Source organism: Podarcis tiliguerta (genome assembly GCF_965153285.1).
Source record: "Podarcis tiliguerta genome assembly, chromosome: 6".
NCBI classification, from domain to species: domain Eukaryota; kingdom Metazoa; phylum Chordata; class Lepidosauria; order Squamata; family Lacertidae; genus Podarcis; species Podarcis tiliguerta.
Genome location: NC_139539.1, coordinates 91712149 through 91734343, shown reverse-complemented (window position 1 = coordinate 91734343; position 22195 = coordinate 91712149). Strand labels below are relative to the sequence as shown.

General features: G+C 44.9%; 1 protein-coding gene across 5 annotated transcripts in view; it reads left to right on the top strand.

The window, feature by feature from the left end:
• Window positions 1-3132: 3132 nt before the first annotated feature.
• Window positions 3133-22195, top strand: part of ABL2 (ABL proto-oncogene 2, non-receptor tyrosine kinase) — a gene marked incomplete at its 5' end in the record, with an annotated part of 64001 nt that continues 44938 nt past the window's right edge. For all 5 annotated transcript variants that reach the window (XR_014512633.1, XM_083446269.1, XM_083446268.1 and 2 more), the window contains one exon: window positions 3133-3358. Coding sequence is in view for 4 of the 5 variants with exons in the window: in XM_083446269.1 (XP_083302395.1) it covers window positions 3133-3358 (226 nt within the window). The remainder of the gene's footprint in view (window positions 3359-22195) is intronic.

Genomic DNA, 22195 nt, shown 5'->3' with positions numbered 1-22195 from the left:
GAGCATCTGTTTGCATGCAGAAGATCCCAGATCCAATTCCCAGCATCCCAGTCGCTGCCAGTTAGGGATGGGGGACTTTTTTTCATCCTGAGGGCCATATTTCCTAGTAGATAACCTTCCAGGAGTTACATGCCAATGGTGGGGTAACCTGCAACTCTAGAACCCTGTCACACACAAGTCAAAAGTTTTCTACACACACATCTCTTCAGCAAGGACACCTTCCATCTAGACAAAAAATAAAAGTGTGAGCCAGTGATGGTGTGGTTTGGGGAGGTGTCACCTGGGAAGAGATCAGCAGGCCAGACAGAGACTTGGGAGGACCACAGGTTCCCCACCACTGATAGACCAATGTTCATCAAGGGGTTTGGACCTGAGTGCTATCAATACATCAATCACATTCTATGTTTCTAACCCTGGAATGAGGCGAGTCCATTTAGGCTCTCCACTGGTGCCTGCATGCTGCAGTGAGTTGAGGTCTGAGAGACTGAATCCCAACAAGACTTACAATAAGTCTTTGTGGGTGGGTAGATGCTTGAGTTAGGACATTAGGTAGATATCCTGTTCTCAAGGTCATACTCCACTTGAAAAAGCACTTTCATAGTCTCTGAAAACTCATAGCTCCATCACTCATTGAAGGCGTAAGTTGTCTCTGTGGCTAACAACACCCGTGATGAACTTCACCCATTCCTGGACAGGGATATAATCAACCTGCCAAGTAGCAGCAGAACCACCCAACACACTGCCTCATAAGAACCAAACCAGGTGGATATTGTGGCCAATGTGATCAAAAGCAGCTGAAAGGACTGCATGAATGAGCAATATTGCCCTTCCCCTAGGATGTCATATTTTGAGGTGACCAATGTATTTTCTAAACCAACATCACTCCTGAAATCAGATTGAAATGGGGCCAGAAAATCAGTGTCATCCAAGAGTTCCTACAGTTGCTTAACCACCAATTGTTGAGCACCATATTCCCCAAGAAGGAGCTACGTGTGACCAGCTGACATAGTCCTTGGGGTCAAGGAATGAATATTAATATTCATGACAAAATCCAGCAATAGTTAGTTGCAAGAAGACTTTTGAGACAACTTGTGGCAAAACATTTCCTGGACTGTATGCTTGTAAGGGAAACATATAAATGAATGCTCAGCCATATGAAGGAATAAACCCTCCCTGCAGATAGAAAACTAGATGCAAGGGGGAAGGATTCTGCACAACGTTCCCCTCCACCATGCTCATTTTTTGTAAGATCCCCCCCCCCAATGCAGCAGTATGTGGTACAATCCAGAAAGACTTTTCTATTTGAGCAGCTCTTGTTGGAAGACTCTCTGGAATTTGGGCTAGTTGTGATTTATGTTTTGCTGGATTATGCTCAAAATCTTCAGTTCCCAGCAGCACTGGTTTGGGCGCATAAAGAAAAGGCTAATACACCATATCATACCTGAAGTCAGCAAGACAAAATGATTATGTTCAAAACATAGCTTGCCACCTGTGACTAAGTGTTTCTCCAAGCGCCTTCTCCACTCCCACACTGATCTTGTGCAGTGAAATCTTCAACATGCCCTCTGGTATCAATGCGGCTGCTTTGAAAGCTGAGCAAACACCAAAAAATTTACATTTACATTCTGCTTGATGAAGTGTGCCATGTAGCTCCAGAGGTCTTGGGCTGGGGTTTGGTGTGGGGTCTTCTTGCTGTTATTGATACTACTTTTTTGTATCTTTATTTTTAGCTGTTCTTATGATTTATGTGCTGGGACGTGGGTGGCGCTGTGGGTTAAACCACAGAGTCTAGGACTTGCCGATCAGAAGGTCGGCGGTTCGAACCCCCGCAATGGGGTGAGCTCCTGTTGCTCGGTCCCTGCTCCTGCCAACCTAGCAGTTTGAAAGCTCATCAAAGTGCAAGTAGATAAATAGGTACCACTCCGTCGGGAAGGTAAACGGCGTTTCCGTGCGCTGCTCTGGTTCGCCAGAAGCGGCTTAGTCATGCTGGCCACATGACCCGGAAGCTGTACACCGGCTCCCTCGGCCAATAAAGCGAGATGAGCGCCGCAACCCCAGAGTTGTCCGCAACTGGACCTAACGGTCAGGGGTCCCTTTACCTTTACCTATTATTTATGTGGACATTAGTCAATTTTGTGTACTTTTTGAAGTGTTTTGCTTATTGTTTATGGCTACTTTTGTAATTATGGGTTTTTTTTTCATGCTGAAAGCTGCTTTAAACATGGTTTTAACCAGTGCTTTTCTTCTAGGAAAAAACCCGTGCTGGTACAACAACCCTGAAGCTGTTACAGGAAGTGTCAGACTTTTAACCAGTGTTTTTCTTCTACGGAAAAAAGGTGCCGGTGTTGCGTACCGTTGAGCACCCCTAGGAACCCCCCCCCAGTGGTTTTAACTACGGACAGGTGGCATACAAATAAAATGGTGATAACGTTTACACAAATATAAGCTCCTTCAAATCTCCTATTACTATCATCTATTAAAACAAAACAATTTTAAAAAACACAAAGCATTTCAATAAAGGAGAAGATGTTTCTAACCTCTCCCTCTATTCTCGAATGGATTTTATGTTAGAAAGTGCATTAAATAAATACTTTAATTATTTTTTTTAAGTGTTTGGCTTTTTAAAAATATGGCATAATAAGAATACTCCCCCCCCAAATACTCGAGGGAACATCTATTAGTAATAATAATGATCAAATGTATTTGACTCTTTTATCCCGGCTATCCTAGGCGTCATTTTAAAGTTCAGTTCTACTGGCGAAGCGGAGGCGCGCGCGGGACGGGGCGGAGTCTCCCGTCGAGCCGCCGACGTCGCGGGGCGGGGCCGCGGGCGGGAGGCGGAGCCATCGCCGCCCCTGGAGGACCGGAGGTGGGCGAGAAGGAGCCGCTCTGCTCGTGGCCCCCTCATCTCTGTGGTCAAGATGGCGGCGGCGGGGGTTGAGGGGGCGAGTCCGTGAGGGCCTGTCCGGAGCGCGGTGGCGAGGAGGAGGAAGAGGCGGCGGCGGCAGGGCAGCCCTGTGGGGAAGCGGGCCTGGGCGGGCGCGGCTGGAGGAGCGTCGCAGGCGGCGGCATGTGAGCGCGAGGCGGCGGCCGAGGGCTGTGGCGGGGGCCCGAGACGGGCGGGGGACGGGGATGGGCCAGCAGGTGGGCCGCGTCGGGGAGCCGGGCGCCTCCTCCTCCGCGCTCCAGCAGCCGGCGGCGGTGGCGACGACGCAGCAGCAGCAGCAACAGCCGCCGCCTCTTTCCCAGCCCCAGCCGAGGGGGCTCCGGGGCAGCGCAGCCAGGCCCGCCGGCCGGAGGCGAGAGGTGGCCGCCCCGCGAGGGGCCGAGAGCGGCTTCAATATCTTCACCCAACACGGTAAGGTGGGAAGGGAACGGGGGGGGGTGAGGCGGGCGAGGAGGCTGCCGCAGATGCTGGGCGCGGGTGGGTGTGGCTGGGGGGGCGGGGAGCGAAGCCTCCTCCTTTCCCGGGGGGGGGCGGGCAGGCACACCCGCCCCCGCTCCGAAAAACACAACAGGAAGAATTGCTCTCTTGCATCAGACAAAGGTCTTCCTGGTCCAGCATGTTGTTCCCAGCAGTGGCCTGTTAGATGCCTGGAGGGGAGGGACCGGCCAAGCAGGAAGGCAGCAGCCCTTCCCTGTTGTATGCTCCCCCGCCCGCCCCCAAAGCACCTTGTCCTTGACAGGTATACTGCTCTGAACCAAGATTGTGGCTCCAGTTTAAGTGTTTCAGGGCATATGGGTAGGTCACCTCTGCGGACCAAGCTCGTGCTTGACTTTAGGGTCTCTCGAGCTTGTGAGCCATCCCTCCCATGGCTGCAAACCGACCTGGCGAAAGCTTATTCCCACAGTAAATGTATTGGTCTTCTAGGTGTTCTTTTTGTTTTTGCTGCAGCACGCAACAAGGCTGCCTCTCTGGAATACATAGCAGTTTTTGTTATTCCCCTGGAATATTTGTATATATGGTCGGCTTTCGTGTTTACTACACACTTGAGTGATTTGGTTGTTTAAGGCCGTCTAAATGTTCTGGTGCTACAGATGTAGGTCAAAGGCGTGCATCCCTTAAGAATGGCCTGTGTTAGTAATGTTGCTATAGTTGTGAGATATGTTTTAGAAATTGCAACAAAATGCTTTGCTTCATCTGCAGTTGGGCTGTTTTCTACAGCCGGCTTTAGATCCTCCCGTTTTGATTTTGTGTGTGTGTGCTTCCTGCCAACATATGTTTGTCTATTGATATATCTTCTGGTTCACCTTCACCCTTGCTCTGGCAATTGCTGCCTTTTTCTTTCCCCATCTCCTGATTGTCGTGATAAAGTTAATTCTGGTAAGGATGAACCTCATCCTAAGGTGCCTGTCACAAATTGTGGCAACTGAGATATGCATTGCATTGCTTAGAAGGTGCCAAAGATGTTACATTATTTCAGAACCTTATGGTCACTGTTTATCAGGGTTCCTTTCTACATTCTTTGGTGACATTGTGATGGCAGCTCTGCTCTTAGGGTAACAGTCTGCTCTGTGATGACCTTTACCAGCAGAGATGAGGGCAGAAGAGAACTGTGTGTGTCCTCTCTTGAGGAAAAAGTCAGCATCTGTAGTTGGGAGGCTGTGGGTATGTCTGTGAGAGGTGTAATGCTGTTAAGAAACACATTGCGTATCAAGGTAAAAAAGCAGTATTGACTACTTATATTGTTATTGTTCTTTCATTATCTCCTGACAAACTTAATGTAGCATGGTAGCAACTTTGCAGTATAATGAGTGGTATTCAACTGAGTTTTACTCAAAATAGACACATTAAAATTAATGAGCATGCCTAAATTGGGTCCATTAATAGCAATGGGTTTACTCTGAGTAAAACTTGGTTACATACCACTCATGAAAAGCTGCAGTTAGTCTAAAACAGAAAGCCTCTGAACCCCTCCTCAGGATGATTACCAATTTATCTTAATTTCAGTAATTTGTAATACTACTTGTGGTTTTTACCACATTTGACTATAATTTCTTTTAAGTTCATGCGGTCATTGTTGCAAATGGATTGATTGAGATCCATATGTATGAACTACTTTAGCTGGATGGGAAGTACCTGACCAAGGAGTTTGGTTATGTTTACGGTGATGTAGGCAGAATACAGCAGGTTCTCTAGCTTACAACTATGATTTTAAAAGTTTCTATGTTATATAAAAAAATATCCACGTGGAATTGACACCTGTGGACGCCTGTGCTTTACACATTGTTTTGGGATATGCCCTAGAGAAATTGCTAAATTTATGTTGAGTGCTGGCCAGATCCGCTCAGCTCCACAACCATTCTCTTCTGCATGAAATGGAGTAGAATACACCAAATGCTCTGATCCTGTGTGTACATTTCAGGAGAAAGTGAGCATTGGTGGAAAAGTCACTTTAATAAAACTTGCCCAAGGTTCATTGAGGAACCTTTTCATAATTTCTTGGGTTCTCTGGAACACCCTTTGAAAACTGCTAGGAAAGGAGGGTGTAGCTGGTACAGGATTTGCAGAGCCACTTCCATATGGCAAATATGCTTTGCGTGGAAGGGGAGATGCTGGTGTAACAACTGCTGTATCATATACCCACTTAATGCAGAGTGGGGGTGGGAAATGTACCACTTGGAAAATCCCCCAAACAGTGCAAAAATAGCAGGAGCACAAACAAGGCGCACCAATTGGGGAAATGTGCCAGCAATGCCGCCTACACAAAGAGGGAGTGAATGAACTCGCAGTGATGAGGACATGTTCCGGAACACCTCCCTGTAACGCACACAATGATGCCACAGTGCCCCTGCTCCATGATCCCCAGTGGAACAGACAAAAATATCCCTGCTGCTCCCAGTCCCCAGGCATATGTACCAATCGGGATTTGAATCTTCTTGGGCTGCTCAAGCACTGTTTTTGAGCACTGAACGTAAAGAGAGGGCAGAAGAAGCCACGCAACACAGCAACAGCATAGCTTCCTTGGCTACTAATCATGAGCCCATCATACCTTCTCACCTGCTGAGGCCAGCCAAATTCAGCTCTTCCTAGCATGTGGGGGGAAAAGATCCCCATCCAGCATGTGGCACAATCATAGCCTTTATTCCACACTATCTAGGGTGTAATGGATTCTGAAAAGATATGTGTAGGGTTGTTAACCAGCAGGGCATCTGTGTCTTGGGCCTTCAGACAGCAGAGTAGCAGGCACCAGTTCTTTGCTGCCTGTTGCATACCTATCTGTCTTAAAGCTTTCCAAGGTGCTGGTTCCTGTCTAGAGTCAGTAAGGTTATCATTGTCCATGGCAGAGCAGGCAGGAGGCATTCTGGTCACTTATGATCATGGGGTGGGTCTTCGTTGTGATCGATGTGGAGCTGGGTGTGGCCTGTGGAGAGTAAAGGGAAGAGATTGAAAGGGTATCTAGTAATACTCAGTACCTGGAATAAATAGACATTGAACCCAGTGTCCGAAACTCCCATGGTTCTAGGGGCATTTTGTGACAGGGAATTTCATTAGCGCAAGCAGTTTCTGAGCTCTGGGAGCAGTACTGCGCCTACGATTTCAGATTAAAACTGCAGAGTGGAAGGAAAGAGGGACTTTTTTCTGCCTCCCTACTTCTAGCTACTGTCTGAAGACTGGAAAAGAGACTAGATCGTGTGAAAAACGAACACAATATTTTAGCTGCAATTCATTCACTTTCAGCCTTGTTGGTTTTTTTGTAATAGAAAAGCGCGCCTAGACATTCTGTTGTTGCGCCCTTAACCTAGGTTTAAGGTGCCATTTAGCTCCTAGCTTTCACATCTCAGTTTCTAACACTGCTGAACCTGCATGCACAGGTACAAGAGAGAGTAATAAATGGTGCTTGGCCAGTGGTCATGCATTAGCCATCCCCGCCACCCACTGCCCCACACACATCAGGGAAGTGTAGAGAGCACTGCCTTCTGAGTTGGTGGTTGCAATTGAACTCTGGCTGTTCAGAAACAACTGGTATAGCTGCATACTATATACTGGGGCTGTGATTCCTGAATAGTTTCTCCAACACTGGCAGTAATGCAAGGCACCAGAGCTGTGAACTTGTAAAGCAAAAGTACTCCAAAGTGTTTGACCAGCTACAGTTGGATTGGAGGGCTTGGCCTTTGCCAACAGAGATCTTACCTGCATGTGGAGATGATTGTTTCTTCTGTGTGGAATACTCTTCTCCCTATTGTATGAGGTAAAGTAATAAAACCATAAAGCAGGTGGAGGCAGACAGCTACAGCAGCTATATTTTGCATTGGCTGTATCACCTTTCCTTTCTTACTTACTTGTATGGGGTTCTCTGTCTGTGCACCCCCTGTCAGATTAGAGGAAGAAGGGCTGTTGGGTGTTTGTGGCTGGAGTTCCAAGGCAAGGTGTCAGGACTCTTGGCAGAGAAGTGTTAGTAATGTAGTCAGGTTTTCACGTATGTTTTGGACATGCTCCACCTGTAAAGTCATGGTTTTTGCTTGTACTCACAATAAAATGTTCACATGGATTGTTGTACACAAGCTACGTAGGGGTATAGGCTGAGTACTGGGTAGGGTGCTGTCCTTGAAACTTCAACCAGAGTTGTGGGTTCATTTCAGCACTAGCCTCAAGGGTGAATAATATTGTCTTCATGGTCAAAGAGTAAGTTCTGAAGTTTCATTTTCATTTCACATTTGTACCCTGCTTTTCCTTCCAGAAAGAAGCCCAAAGTAACTGACAATTGCTGCAGCACAATCAGTGCAAAAATATCAAAATTACCAGTAGTATGAACACAACAAAACAGATAACTATAAAGCTGCCTAATACTGTGCCAAAGTCATATTGATAAATCAGCCAGTAAGTTCTAAAGAAGCCTGTCAATGACCTTAGTTTGGGCCAATATCACCTCAGTACTTAACAGCAACCGCTGACGTCTTGTATATATGATGAAACAACTTGCAGAACAGAGGATGTGATGTAGTGGTGCCTTTCAAAGATTCTGAGATGGAACCTACTTCATTCTAGTCTTAAATTTAACTCATTTCAGGTTTCCCGTAAAGTAGCTGTGTTTATTGCACCAAGATCAATAAAAAGTTTTGTGGCACCTTAAAAGATTAGCCATTTTTGTTATGGTGCAATGCTTTATCAGATGCATGAACTGGATTATAGTTCATAATAAAATGTTATTCTTCAAGGTGTGGCACACAAGGCTTATTTATTATGCATATTTATGGCCTGGCCTTCATCATTGTAGAGCTCAGGGTTAGACAATAATACAAATTGCATATCCCAAATTACTTAAACTAAAAATAATCAAAATCACCCATCATCAATTAAAAATAAGAGCAAGTAAAATAAATGTTAAAACTGTAAAGCTCCTGAGAACTCCAGGTTGTTAACACAGAAAATTTAAAACTAGTTAATTGTGAGGAACAGAAGATACCTGGACGCTTTTCCTTCATGCAAGTTCATCTTGCACACTATATTTTTAGATGAACATCTACAAATGTAAAGCGTAAATTCATAAAGTATGTATTTAGAAAACATCCATGATACAGGCACAAATCTAAGGGAGCTGTGCAGTTCTCTTGAGTATATAATTGAATATATATACTTAACTTCAAACCTGTCTGAAGGATGGAATCCATTTACGGGATTCAACTGCTGAGTCACGTCAGCGGAAGCCCTGCTTACATGACAGGATTTCCCTGCTCTCCTCCCCCACCATGTCCCTGAATTTGGCCCTGGGGGATCGAAAGATTCACATGGGGGAGGAGAGGAGGGATTGTTTCATAGGACAAACTGATGCTTGCACAGAAGGAAATATTGTAATAGTGCAACATTCAATGTATTGCTACCCTGCTATTCTGCTTGTCACGTAGGCAAGAGACAGGGAAGAATTTGCTTCCATTTCTGGGAACAAGTGGCTTCCTTCCACTCTACTCAGAAGGCTTGTCTTCAGCATGTATATCATCCAAGGGTTACCCTATAGTCTCTTTATGTACTGTGATCCACTGCTTAGCTCTGCTGTAGTGTTCCCAGAGTACCGTATTTTTCCATGTATAAGACGCCCCCATGTATAAGACGATCCCTATTTTTTTGAACCCAAAATTAAGAAAATGAAACCCTAAAATAGAAGTGAAAATCTGGATGATTGCCGGTGGCAAGTTGTTGATCTTTTTCAAGGCGATCGCCCTCAAAGTTTCCAGCAGTGCACTGTGGCGCAGAAGCAAAGGCAGTGACTGGGGCATCGCACACTGCCCCTCGGTGGCAGCTGCTGCTGCTTGCAGGGAAGCAGGCTGTCAAGCAGGATGCCAAGGAAGAGCCAGGGGAAGGCAGCGGCAGGTGGGAGTTTGAGAGGGGAAGAGGGGGAAAAGGAAAGAAGGGTAAGGAGAGGTAGCTGAGGCAGCTCTCAGCAGCGGTGGTGGCAGCTGCTCTCTATCCAGTGGTCGAGCCAGTGGGGGCTTCAGGAGGCGAGCCAGTCGCCAGCATGCAGCCCGGAGGGGGGGACGGCAGCAGGAGGGACCGCCTCAGCCCGCCCAAGCCAAAATCCCAGACATAAGCTTACCGTATTTTTCGCCCTATAGGATGCACTTTTCCCCCTCAAAAAATGAAGGGGAAATGTGTGTGCGTCCTATGGGGCGAATGCAGGCTTTCTTTGAAGCCTGGAGAGCGAGAGGCGTCGGTGCGCACCGACAACTTCCGCTCTCCAGGCTCCAGGAAGCTATCCGCAAGCCTTGTGCCCCCAGAGGGAGTTCCCCCAGGCACACAAGGCTTGCAGGCGGCAGCCTGCAGCGCGGAGCACGGGGCGCCCTCCGGAGGACGCCCCGTGCTTCACGCAGGTGTCAGCAAGCTTTGCGCACCGGGGGGAACTCCCCCCGGGAGCGCAAGGCTTGCGGGTGGCAGCCTACAGCAAGGGGACCCTTTGGAGGACGCCCCGTGCTTCGCGCAGGTGTCCGCAGCCTGCCGCCCGGCACGTGAGGCGCCCTGAAGCAGAGCGCCCCTCGCGCCGGGCAGACATCGGCCAGCCTCACAAGCTCGGGGGATAGCAGGGAGGCGCAGCGCCGCCATCCCACTGTTCCCCGACCTGATTTTGGGGGGGAAATAAAGGGAAAATTTTTTCCCTTTATTTCCCCCCCCCCAAAAAAGTAGGTGCGTCCTATGGGACGGAGCGTCCTATGGGACGAAAAATACGGTACATATTTTAAAAATTCCCCCAGATGCCCATGTTCCATGTACAAGACGACTCCCAATTTTTTACTAATTTTTTAAAGCAAAAAAACCTCGCACATGAAAAACTACAGTATTTCACAGGTAGGAATGTGGAGCATTTCATCTTTTCCACTATTGGGGATGTCATGCATCCTCTTCTGTTCACATGCTGGGTTCTTAGCTCTATCCTTTCATCTTGGAGTTTGTTGATATTAGCTGGAGAAAGTAGCTTATAAGATTGCTTCCCAACATCTTTCACTTAGCTTTACAGGTGGGGCATGGAGTCTACAAATACGCAAACACAGAAACCTTAAATGGAAAGTGTGTTACAATGCCTTTATTGGGACCAACCAAAAATCACTATCTTATGCTTTTTGTTTAGTATGTCTTTGTATAGCTATTATGCATCATGTAAGCACTTCTGTCACATAGAGCCAGGCACAACTGACTGCATGTTGGAACAAAATAGCTTGCTTCCCATCCCACCTGTCTGCAGCTGAATTCTTGTGGACCTGCTCAGCAGCTATTAAAGCACTTTACAGGTATATAAGCAGTAGTATATGGTTCTTTTTACCAAAGTGTTTTCTCCTACTTTGTACTACAGTGGTGCCTCGCAAGACGAAAAGAATCCGTTCCGTGAGTCTCTTCGTCTAGCGGTTTTTTCGTCTTGCGAAGCAAGCCCATTAGCGGATTAGCGCTATTAGCGGTTTAGAGGCTATTAAAGGCTTAAGGGATTAGCGGATTAGCTGCTAAAAGGCTATTAGCAGCTTAGTGCCTTAGAAAAAGGGGGTGGGGAGCGAAAAAAACCCCCCAGGAATCGCAAGACATTTTCGTCTTGCGAAGCAAGCCCATAGAGAAATTCGTCCTGCGAAGCACCTCCAAAACGGAAAACCCTTTCGTCTAGCGGGTTTTCCGTCTTGCGAGGCATTCGTCTTGCGGGGCACCACTGTATTTCCCTCATTGACTTGTCTTGTTTGAGATAATGGAAACTAGTTTTACATGAAAGGTGTTGGTTACGATGGCAAGTGTTTTGATGGAACTCAGTTATTTTTGCTGGAAGTTGTATAATAATTTAAAGATGCTGCTTCTAAGCTGTAGGACTAGATTTACAGCTTCACTTTAGAGAAATCCTGGCTCTTCTGGATTTGGCCGTTGAGCATGGTTCTATCTTAACTAAAGCTAATTAATGCCTCAGACGATAACTTTGTCAGCTGGGAGAAAATCTATTATGTTGAATGCTGTTCATGCTGTGTTCTTGCATTTAAACAGTTTTAATTGTCCTGGGCACCAATCCAAACCTTGGGTACATTCAGAGAGCCAGAAAATCACTTTCAGTGGCCGGGGAATTTCTCTTCCCCCAGTTACAATCTAGGTCTGCACCTGCAACTTCTTTTGGTTCTGGTGGCCTGATCCGCACTACCCAAAAATTCCTGTTTTAGATGACAGCACAATTAATTCATGCTCCCACCTTTTCTCTCAAAGAGGAACCATCCTTCTGAGGAATAGTTTGTCTTTTTTGCTGGAGTGGGAATGTTCTGGAATACATCACTAACAGATAGTACAGACAGCTTAAGGCCCAAACACTTCTCATTGCTAGGCAGTCCAGTAATCAATTTTCTATAATTGAAAAACAATGTGCAAACAAATTATATAAACACTGAAGTCTCTTATCTCCCCCCACCCCCGCGACATTCAACCATAGAAGGAGAATAGCCTAGATGTCAGGTCAGAATTTATATACCTCAGTCTAGAACAGAGCAGGGTGTTCCGTTCAATCTGTAAGTTTCAAATTGTCTGCTAATTGCTAATGAATTTTGCAAACCACCATTCCCTGTACAGTGGTACCTTGGGTTAAGTACTTAATTCATTCCGGAGGTCCGTACTTAACCTGAAACTGTTCTTAACCTGAAGCACCACTTTAGCTAATGGTGCCTGCTGCTGCCGCCGTGCCGCCAGAGCACGATTTCTGTTCTCATCCTGAAGCAAAGTTCTTAACCCGAGGTACTATTTCTGGGTTAGCAGAGTCTGTAACCTGAAGCGTATGTAACCTGAAGCGTATGTAACCCAAGTTACCACTGAACCTGAAGAAGGTTCTGAGACCTGATTGCTTACAGATAATGGTAACTTGCTAGGCTACATCCCAGCATAAGACCCAGAGCTTCCCAGTTCACTACTTTGTGTATGCTCTTACGTAGACCCCCAAGCCTATGGAGCACTGATACTCCAGGCTGTATTCTCAAAACTTAAACATAATTATTTCAGTTTCTTTTTAAACAGTAGTGGAGAAATAAGCATTACTGGACAGTTCAGCTTGTTGACTTTTTGTGAAAACTGTGTTTATCCATCCAACTGTGTGTATCCATTTACTCAAATGTATTTTTCCCAAAACAAGGTTGTGGTGCAAGCAATAGATAAACCTTTTATGTGACTTTTTGCCACTTGTTTAATAAAGATACTTTGCTGTGTGCTTAATGCAGTGGTACCTCGGGTTACAGATGCTCCAGGTTACAGACTCCGCTAACCCAGAAATAGTACCTCGGGTTAAGAACTTTGCTTCAGGATGAGAACAGAAATCGTGCAGCGGCAGCGGGAGGCCCCATTAGCTAAAGTGGTACCTCAGGTTAAGAACAGTTTCAGGTTAAGAATGGACCTCCAGAATGAATTAGGTTCTTAACCCGAGGTACCACTGCACTTGTAATCCATTTTGAATGAAATGCATGGCAATTGTTGTAAGATACTGAATAGGATACGGCTGAGAAAAAGGAGCTCTGATGTGGGTGGCCCAGCAGAAGCTCCTTGGTAATAATGCTGGGTTAATAATCCAAGTTTCCTTCCTGGACTTGAGGCTTGATGTTTGTACAAGCTTTTCATACAGCAGGAATTGACAGTTTCATGCCTTTTGCGGGGACGGGGATTTTAGTAGTATTTGTATATGTGAAAGTTAAACAAGATAACTTGAAGGGTAGGTTTAATAAGGTCTTCTAAAAGCAGTCTATTGTTGAGAGACACAGTTAAACCATGCCTATGGACTAAAGTGAGGGACGCGGGTGGCGCTGTGGGTAAAACCTCAGTGCCTAGGGCTTGCTGATCAAAAGGTCGGCGGTTCGAATCCCCGCGGCGGGGTGCGCTCCCGCTGCTCGGTCCCAGCGCCTGCCAACCTAGCAGTTCGAAAGCACCCCCGGGTGCAAGTAGATAAATAGGGACCGCTTACTAGCGGGAAGGTAAACGGTGTTTCCGTGTGCGGCTCTCGCTCGCCAGAGCAGCGATGTCACGCTGGCCACGTGACCAGGAAGTGTCTCCGGACAGCGCTGGCCCCCGGCCTCTTGAGTGAGATGGGCGCACAACCCCAGAGTCTGTCAAGACTGGCCCGTACGGGCAGGGGTACCTTTACCTTTACCTATGGACTAAAGTAGCTAAAAACAAATAGACACCTACACCAGCGTGCATATTATTACAACCTTTAATATGTATCAATGGGATCCTTTCATTCTTTATTTTATTTTTCCTGACATTGGTATGGAAAAATATGCTGGCAATAGGTTTTGGGGCTTCCCGCCACTTGATAGTGCAGCATCATAAAACTTTTAACAGTAAGACATACTGATGAGATTGGCAGGGCATGCATTTGGTTATCTGATTGTGGACGCACACACCCAGGTAGTAAAGCTTATTGATCTCAGTGGACCTTGCCTTTAACATGTGTAGAATTTTGCTTTTAGGGTAGGAAGTAAAGCTGTTTTGAAGTTAATTCTTCCTAGTTAGCTTTGACTGTTGAACAGTTTTCTTAGGAAGGATTGATTTTCCCATTTTTGAGCTATGCAGCCTGATCTGATGTACACTATACATTCTTGGAAATAAGTGCTGATAAGCTCCTACCCATTAAAAGCGCGTCAGGTGCAAGTAGATAAATAGGTACCACTCCGGCGGGAAGGTAAACGGTGTTTCCGTGCGCTGCTCTGGTTCGCCAGAAGCGGCTTAGTCATGCTGGCCACATGACCCAGAAGCTGTCTGTGGACAAACGCCGGCTCCCTTGGCCAGTAAAGCGAGATGAGCGCCGCAACCCCACAGTCGTCCGTGACTGGACCTAATGGTCAGGGGTCCTTTACCTTTACCTTTAAGTTCAATAAAAGCATTTATAAAGGCCTTTAATGTGTTCAAACCACTTCACAATACACAGTAGGTGAATATTATTGGGAGCTGAGACTGGTGGCTAGCTTAGTCCATGGCTGATGTGATTTTTTTAAAAAAGGAACTTCTTATATTGTTACACAGCCTCTAACCAACTTCTTTTGCCTTGTAAGTATAGGCTGTAATAGGAATTGTACAGCTTATCCTGTACTCCAAAAGAGCCCTGCTAGATCAGACCATCCAGTCCCAGTGTTCTGTTTCTCTCAGTATCCCACCAAATGTTTCTGGAAAACACATCACAGGCTTGAAGGGCAATAGTCCTCCCATGCTACTGGCCCCCTCTCAGCATCTGTTTTTCAGTAGCATGCAACCTTTGAAAATGAAGGTTCGGCTTAGCTATTTGGTTGCCAGCTTCTGCACTTTTTCTAGCTCTGTGGTACCCTTTTGAGATGAGATGACCAGAATAATATGCTTTATTTCAAATCTAGCTGCACTGTAGAGTCATATAAAGGGAATTATGATCCTGGCAGTTTTATTTTCAGCCTCTTTTCTTATAATTCCTACCTTTTTCATTGCCACCACACGCTGTCAACGTTTTCAAATTCTTGATCCATCTTAGTCAGACCCTAATGCGTATCACCACATAACTACCATATTTTTTGCTCTATAAGACGCACCCGACCACAAGACGCACCTAGTTTTTGGAGGAGGAAAACAAGAAAAAAAATATTCTGACTCTCAGAAGCCAGAACAGCAAGAGGGATCGCTGCGCAGTGAAAGCAGCAATCCCTCTTGCTGTTCTGGCTTCTGGGAAAGCTGCGCAGCCTGCATTCGCTCCATAAGACGCACACACATTTCCCCTTACTTTTTAGGAGGGAAAAAGTGAGTCTTATAGAGCAAAAAATACGGTACTTACAGGAACCTTGCATGCCATTTTGTTGCTTGCAAATCTTGTTTGGATATATCTTTTATTGGTGTCGTCCAATTTGGAGTTATCAGCAAACTGGACCATTTCACTGCTCATCCTGACACTGATCACTTCTTATTTTATATTTGTACAATTAAAATATTTTTAAAGGAAATAACTGTCTATATAGAGTCACCTTTCCATGGGAACACAAACTGAAACTGCCAGCTCTGTGTGAATTCACAACTCCCATCTTAACACAGCTCACATAGGTAGTCTGTTTATTTGAGCAGTTTAACACAAACCAGTGAACAGTACATTATCAGGACTCTCATTTTGCCCATCATTCTGGTATGCGATCAGGCTGCAGACAAGCTATAGATGCTTTCAATCCACTCCCAGATGACAGTGCTTGTTTGACAGATTCAAGGCAGCAAGAAATTTTGTGGTAAGTGTGTCTATTGATAAAGTTTGTCCAAAGAGCTTCTCTCACCCAGACTGTTAATGAGGACAGGCCTGTTCCGGCTTTGGGAAGCCTCAAAGAAAATTCCATAATATTTTTATTTGTTGTCAAATGCAAGGGTCCACAAATCTGTGCACCAGAACCTGTGGTGTGCATGATACCCCTTCGCCCTTCAGATCCATGTTCACGTTCTTTGTTGTGCACCTCCCGTTTTCACCTTGTTTTCCAGTGCGTCTGCTGCTGATATATACCCATATATCAGTTGCTTCCACCACCACCTCTTTCTAGCCCCTCTTGTTGCTAGCCAGTGCTTCGTGTGTGAGCTGCTTCTCCCTCAACACATCTCATACACCTTCCAGTCATACCCAATTGGAGAAGAGATATCTGCAAGATAGGCAATGATCGTTGTTGCACAAAGCATCAGCTTGTGGTGGATAGAGAGGAGGTCGTGGCTCACATGATCAGAGGAGGAGGAGGTAGCTGCAGCTGTACAGGCAGAAGGGTAAGGAGGCAGGGCTGGAGATTTTCCATGTGCTCTGGAGAGAATTTCCCAAGTGTAGCCTGACTCGGACTGTCCTCAGCACTCTCCTCCTGAGCTGGTGAGGGGGAGAGGAAAGGGTTGTCTTTGATTTTAGCATTGTGCTTCAGAGACTCCTTTGAAATTCAATGTGTCAAAGACACCCCTGTGGGCATGATCCTATCAAGGCCAGCCAATTTTTTTGCATCTCTCTGAAATGTTACTCATTACTTTTTCTAACTGAATTGTTACAGGCACAGTACAGTGGTACCTCGGGTTAAGAATTCGTTCTGGGGGTCCATTCTTAACCTGAATCTGTTCTTAACCTGAGGTACCCCTTTAGCTAGTGGGGCCTCCTACTGCCACTGTGCCGCTGCTGCACAATTTCTGTTCTCTTTTTTTAAAAAAATGTTTTTTATTAATTTTCCAATACAAATATATAAAACCATATCAAAATTTATCACACAATTTCCCTTTTGGACTTCCTTCAGCTTCTCTGCCAATCATCCGTTATTAATGTTTTTAATTACGCATTTCCTATTTTTAATATTGCCTTTAAATATACCCTCCCAGTCTTATTTTCTTTTTTACAATATTCCTCCAACTTTCACAGAGCTTCTTGAAATCCCACAAGTGTTATTTGCTCATCACATATACTTTCCAGATAATCTACAAATTTTCCCCAGTCCTCGATGAATTTATGGTCTCGTAGATATCTAATATTCCCTGTCAATTTATCCAGTTCTGCATAGTCCATCAGTTTCATTCTCCATTCTTCAAGCGTCGGTAGTTCCTCCTGTTTCCATTTTTGGGCCATTAGTATTCTCGCCGCTGTTACTGTGTATTGGAAAAGTTTACAATCCTTTCTATTTATTTCATTTCCTACTATTCCTAAAAGAAAAGCCTCTGGTTTCTTAACAAATGTATATTTCAACATCTTTTTCAGTTCATTATATATCATCTCCCAGAAGCCTTTCACCTTCTTACAATCCCACCACCTCTGCAAGTGGGTGGTGTAGCCCACCTGCCAGCCACTTGATGGCCCTTAGGCGACCCAACTTCAAAGGACAGAACTGGGAGTGCACTTTGAGTATGCTCCTGATTCTTTCCTTTCTTTGCAGCCTGCCTTGAACTTAAGCTGGGCTTGAGAAGCAGATTCCTATCAATTACAACCCCTGCTTTTGACAGGGATTGGTTGCACATAGCAGTTCCCAATTGAGGCCTTCTTCAGTGGTGGTTCCCCGTTTTTGGAATGGCCTTCCTCGTGCGGTGCCTCCGTCTCTCATCATTATTGACTTTTATTTGGTGGGTGAAAGATACTTGGCTATGGCTACCTTGAAATTAGTAACTGAAATATGTCATTGCATTTAAATGCTCTGAAAGTTTTTTTGGGTGGTTTTTGATCAGTTTTCAGTGTTTCAAATACATTTTTTATTTAAATGATATGGTATCAGGTGGGAGGTTGGTGGGAATTAGGACATCTGACAGGTGTAGTTTGACCTATGGGCCAGAGGTTACCCACACCCAACTAATTCTAACCTCTTCTAAGACTAGCGTCTCCATCATCAGAGAATGTCCGTTTTAAGTTTGTGTTGGCAATCAATTACCTTACTTTGCCAGAGCAGTCCAGCATGCTAGATGATGAATGGTGCTTTACAGGGGCAGCCAATATGGTGCCATCCAGATGTTTTTGGACTCCCAACTCCCATCGGTCCCAAACAATATAGCCAATAATCTGGGATAATTGTAATTGGCATCTAGCAATATCTGGAGGGCACCACAAATGCCAGCAACCACGTTGACTATGTATAATGTTTTCTCAAGTATATATGGGACATTTTACTAAGTGCTTCTTCTGACCTTGACATCAGAACAGTGATTGTTCAAAACCACGCCTGTGTCCTTTGTTTATACAAATTCTCCTGTCCAGCTTCTGCATTACTGTGAAATAGCTAATGGTTATTGTCAGGGAACTGCCATCAGTGTCCGAGGGAGAGAGCCAGCTCCAAAGGGATCCCAGAGAGCGTCCCGGGAGTGGGAGGGGCAGCCCATCTTCTGGGGGAGAGAATCAGCGTAGCTCCAGTGGAGAAGGGGAGATGGGGGAATCGGTGAGGCGATCCCATGACTCCTTGCCGGGGACCAGCGGGGAGAGAAGGGGTCCTCCGCTGCCCACGCCCTCCTTGCGCAGAAGGCTTCCGCGCAGGGAGAGTAGGCGGAGACTAGGCGTCAAAGAATTTCTTTGCTAGAAGAAGTTTAAGAAATGCCCACTGACGGATTCTGCCAGCGATTGAGATGGTCACGGGCGAGTGGCTGCCCGGACAGGAAAGGTTCACTCAGGCAACCCAGCCAGACGTTGGGACAAGCTTACGCACAAGCAACCCCTAGAACCATTACAGTTATTCACGTCATTTCGGTGTCATGTATGCTGTACCTACCTTTAGCTGGCCACCCAGTTATTACCTTGATGAATATAACCATACAGATCAAGTTGTAATTAGTTGTGGGTTGTGGTTTTTTTGTATGATCTGAAGGCACATGAGGCCACCACCTTGCTGAAGCTAAGCAGGCCTGAGTCTGGTCAGTTCCATGATAAAAGGTGGAATTTAAATGTAAACAAACAAATAAATAAAATACATCATTATTTAAACTGAGAGTTGAAACTGGGGGGATTTAGATATGTAAGCGTTTACTTCATGTCATAGAGCAGGTGAGAGATATTTCAGAAGTCAGCAAGGAGTTGCCACAGGCTTACAATGGGACTCATCACAATAAGTGTTTATCTTTTGATCTGTAGTGTCTGGCCTTGTGGTTACACAATGGCTCAATTTATTTTAAAAGCTAATGCTATTATGGTCTCTAAAGATAATTTCGTTTAGAATAAATGAGAAGCCAGCTACATTACAGATCCCTTGAGGTTTGTTTCTGGCAGTACTAGTAAACCACTACACAAAGCTTTGTTGCATGAGCAATCTCTGTTGTGGAAATCTCATAGTTTCTGAAGTTTTAGGTTTATCAGAGCTTCCTCAAAATATGGTATCTCTAATTATAAATAATTATAATGGCTTTTTTTAATCAGCCCAACTGGCAAAGTTTAATCCAAACTTGTTTTTATAAGGTGTCTTCTGATTCTAAAGATGTGGAATCAGAACCCACAGTTTTCTTTCCAAGAATAGAGTTGCTTTTATTGGACTCAATTGATTTTGGGCACTACAGCATTATGCTTGTTTCTTCTTTTCAGGAAGTTTTTTTCTGGTTAATCTCCAGAATACTGCACGCAGATTACCTTGATCCTAAATATGTTTTAACTTCAGTGTGGTAATAATAGTTTATTGGTGTTTTACTGATGCAGCAGTGATATGGTCTACTCCGGTTTCCTTATTGGCTGTTTTGGCACATTTTATTTGTTATTATTTTTTAAATAATTTTTATTGATTTACAACACAAATATACAATTTTATCCAATCTTTGACAAACAAATTCTCTCTTTTTTGGACTTCCCTCAGCTTCTCTGTCAATCATCCATCTCTGCCTCTTGGTTACGCATTCCTTTCTTAGCATTGTCATTAATCTTCCCTCCCACTACTCTTACTTCTTTTTAACAATACATCTCAGCTTTCCCAGTGCTTCTTGAAATCCCACTAACGTTGTTTGAACATCACATGTGTTTTCCAGATATTCTACAAATTTCCCCCCAGTCTTCGATGAATTTTTGGTCCTTAAGATATCTTATTTTCCCAGTTAATTTGTCCAATTCTGCATAGTCTGTTAGTTTCAGTCTCCAGTCTTCGATCGTCGGCATTTCCTCTTGTTTCCATTTCTGGGCCAGTAGAATCCTTGCCGCTGTAACTGCATATTGGAAAAGTTTACAGTCTTTTCTTCTTATCTCGTTTCCTGTAATCCCTAAAAGAAAAGCCTCTGGTTTCTTTACAAATTTGTATTTTAGCATCTTTTTCAGCACATTATATATCATCTCCCAGAAACTTTTCACTTTCTTCCAGTTTTGGCACATTTTAAATTGGGTTGCAGTTTTTCATCCGACAGCTTTAATTTAAGCCACATCATCATATTAAAATTGTTTGCCAAGTTTGAAACAGAGGATGGAATTTAACATCACACTGTGGTAAACATCCCATCAGCACAAGCATTGCAGCTTGCCAGGCTGAACAGCCCCCCCCCCCCACTCCAATGCACCGTTCTGGGGGTTTTCTCACTCCCCCACACCAAACCAGTTCCAGGGGGAGATGAGAGAGGGGAACCTTGTTGTGCTAGCAGAAGCTCTCCCATAGGGCTTGTGCTGACAGGACCCATAGGAAGCAGAACAAAGACTGCATATGAGAATTTGAACATTTGGGATAGGATTCACCTAATGAGCAAAGGAGTCATGAGAAAAAGTTGCAGTCCTGTATTCACCCTTCATGACCTATCTCTGTAATTTCACAAGATGAAGCAAGCTGTTTTCTTGTGCACTGTGGACTCTCCTCCAGTGTATTCCAGGCACTCCCTCCATATCAAAGTCTTCAAATAGGTGTTGTCAGAATATTCACTCAGTTTCTCCACTGCTTTGCTAAACACTTTTTATCTGGTCTGTGCCTGTATAATAAAAGTTGCATTTGATATTTGTATTTGTAGAACTAAGGAGACTTCCCCTATAACTCTTGCAGTTCAGAAACTTGTGGGTCTCACTGAAACTGACTGGAATTCCATTTCTGTTTTTATACTGCTGCTTGAGAAACCCATGAACAGCAGTAACAGCAGGCAGGGTCATTCTGGCATATAGTTGCTACTGCAGGTAGACGGACACCATTTCATGAGTCTTTGCTTGGACTGATAAGGCTAAGAGGAGAATCCAAACACCATGGAAGCAGCAAGGTTAAAAGGAGTGGTTCAGCTAGCACTTCATTTAAAGATCTAGTACGGGCATCCCCAAACTCGGCCCTCCAGATGTTTTGGAACTACAACTCCCATCATCCCTAGCTTGCAGGACCAGTGGTCAGGGATGGTGGGAATTATAGTCCAAAACATCTGGAGGGCCGAGTTTGCCTATGCCTGGTCTAGTGCTTTTGCCAGTCAGAATGGAAGGGCAGTGTTTACACCTATTTTTTCTGCACCATCTCTAGTCTGAGGCAGCAGAAAGGCCTATATTGCCAGAAGCTAGATCAGCTTAGAATCCAGCAGTTGCTTGGCTGGCCCAGCTCCACCTCCTGTCTCCAACACACTGAAGGGAGTCCTCTGGAGCAGTACAGAACATGGCCTAAGACATTAGCAGAATTCAGGAATCCTTCCACACAGAAGCATAAAGTGCAGGATATCTTTGGATCCACTTGTAACAAGATTTCTGTGGGGAACCAGCTAGGAAATCAGCAGATAGTTTTCTTCCACCTATCCCTTACCCAGGGAACATTATATTTTGACTTAACTAGATTTATTATTGCACAAAAGATATATTAATCTGCAGATCTGAGAGAGCTGTAGAAGTAACGGTTACATGATTGTAAAACTACTGAAATATAATGTATAGGTAATTGCTCCCTTTTTCCACTAGGGGATGCTGCAGACCTTAAATAATATGCCAATGTGCCATTTATAGAAGCCTCTTCACATGTGCATGGGAAATTAATGATATCTGTAGTCAGGACCCCAGAGTGGTACTTGGTCTTCTATACAGGTAGATAAATAAATAATTGGGGGGCGGGGGTTAGAATAGTTTGGCTCGTGTGCCCCTATCCTGGTGTCGAGAGAGAAAACACTGGCAAAACCCCAGAGTTGTGATTTTAAAGCTGCTATGGGAACGACCTTTTAGCAGTGTTCAATAGAAAATACTTTGGGCGTATTTTGAAACAAAGCCCTCTTTATTATACGAAATAGTGCTGTGCTTGGTTAACTTTTTGCTTTAGGCAGATGTGTCTGTGCTGTAATGCGGCCTTAGCAATTCTAGACTATCAGACAGCATGTTGTAAGCCGGTGATGGGGGGTTATTTGAGACCCCCACCAAAGTGACAGAAT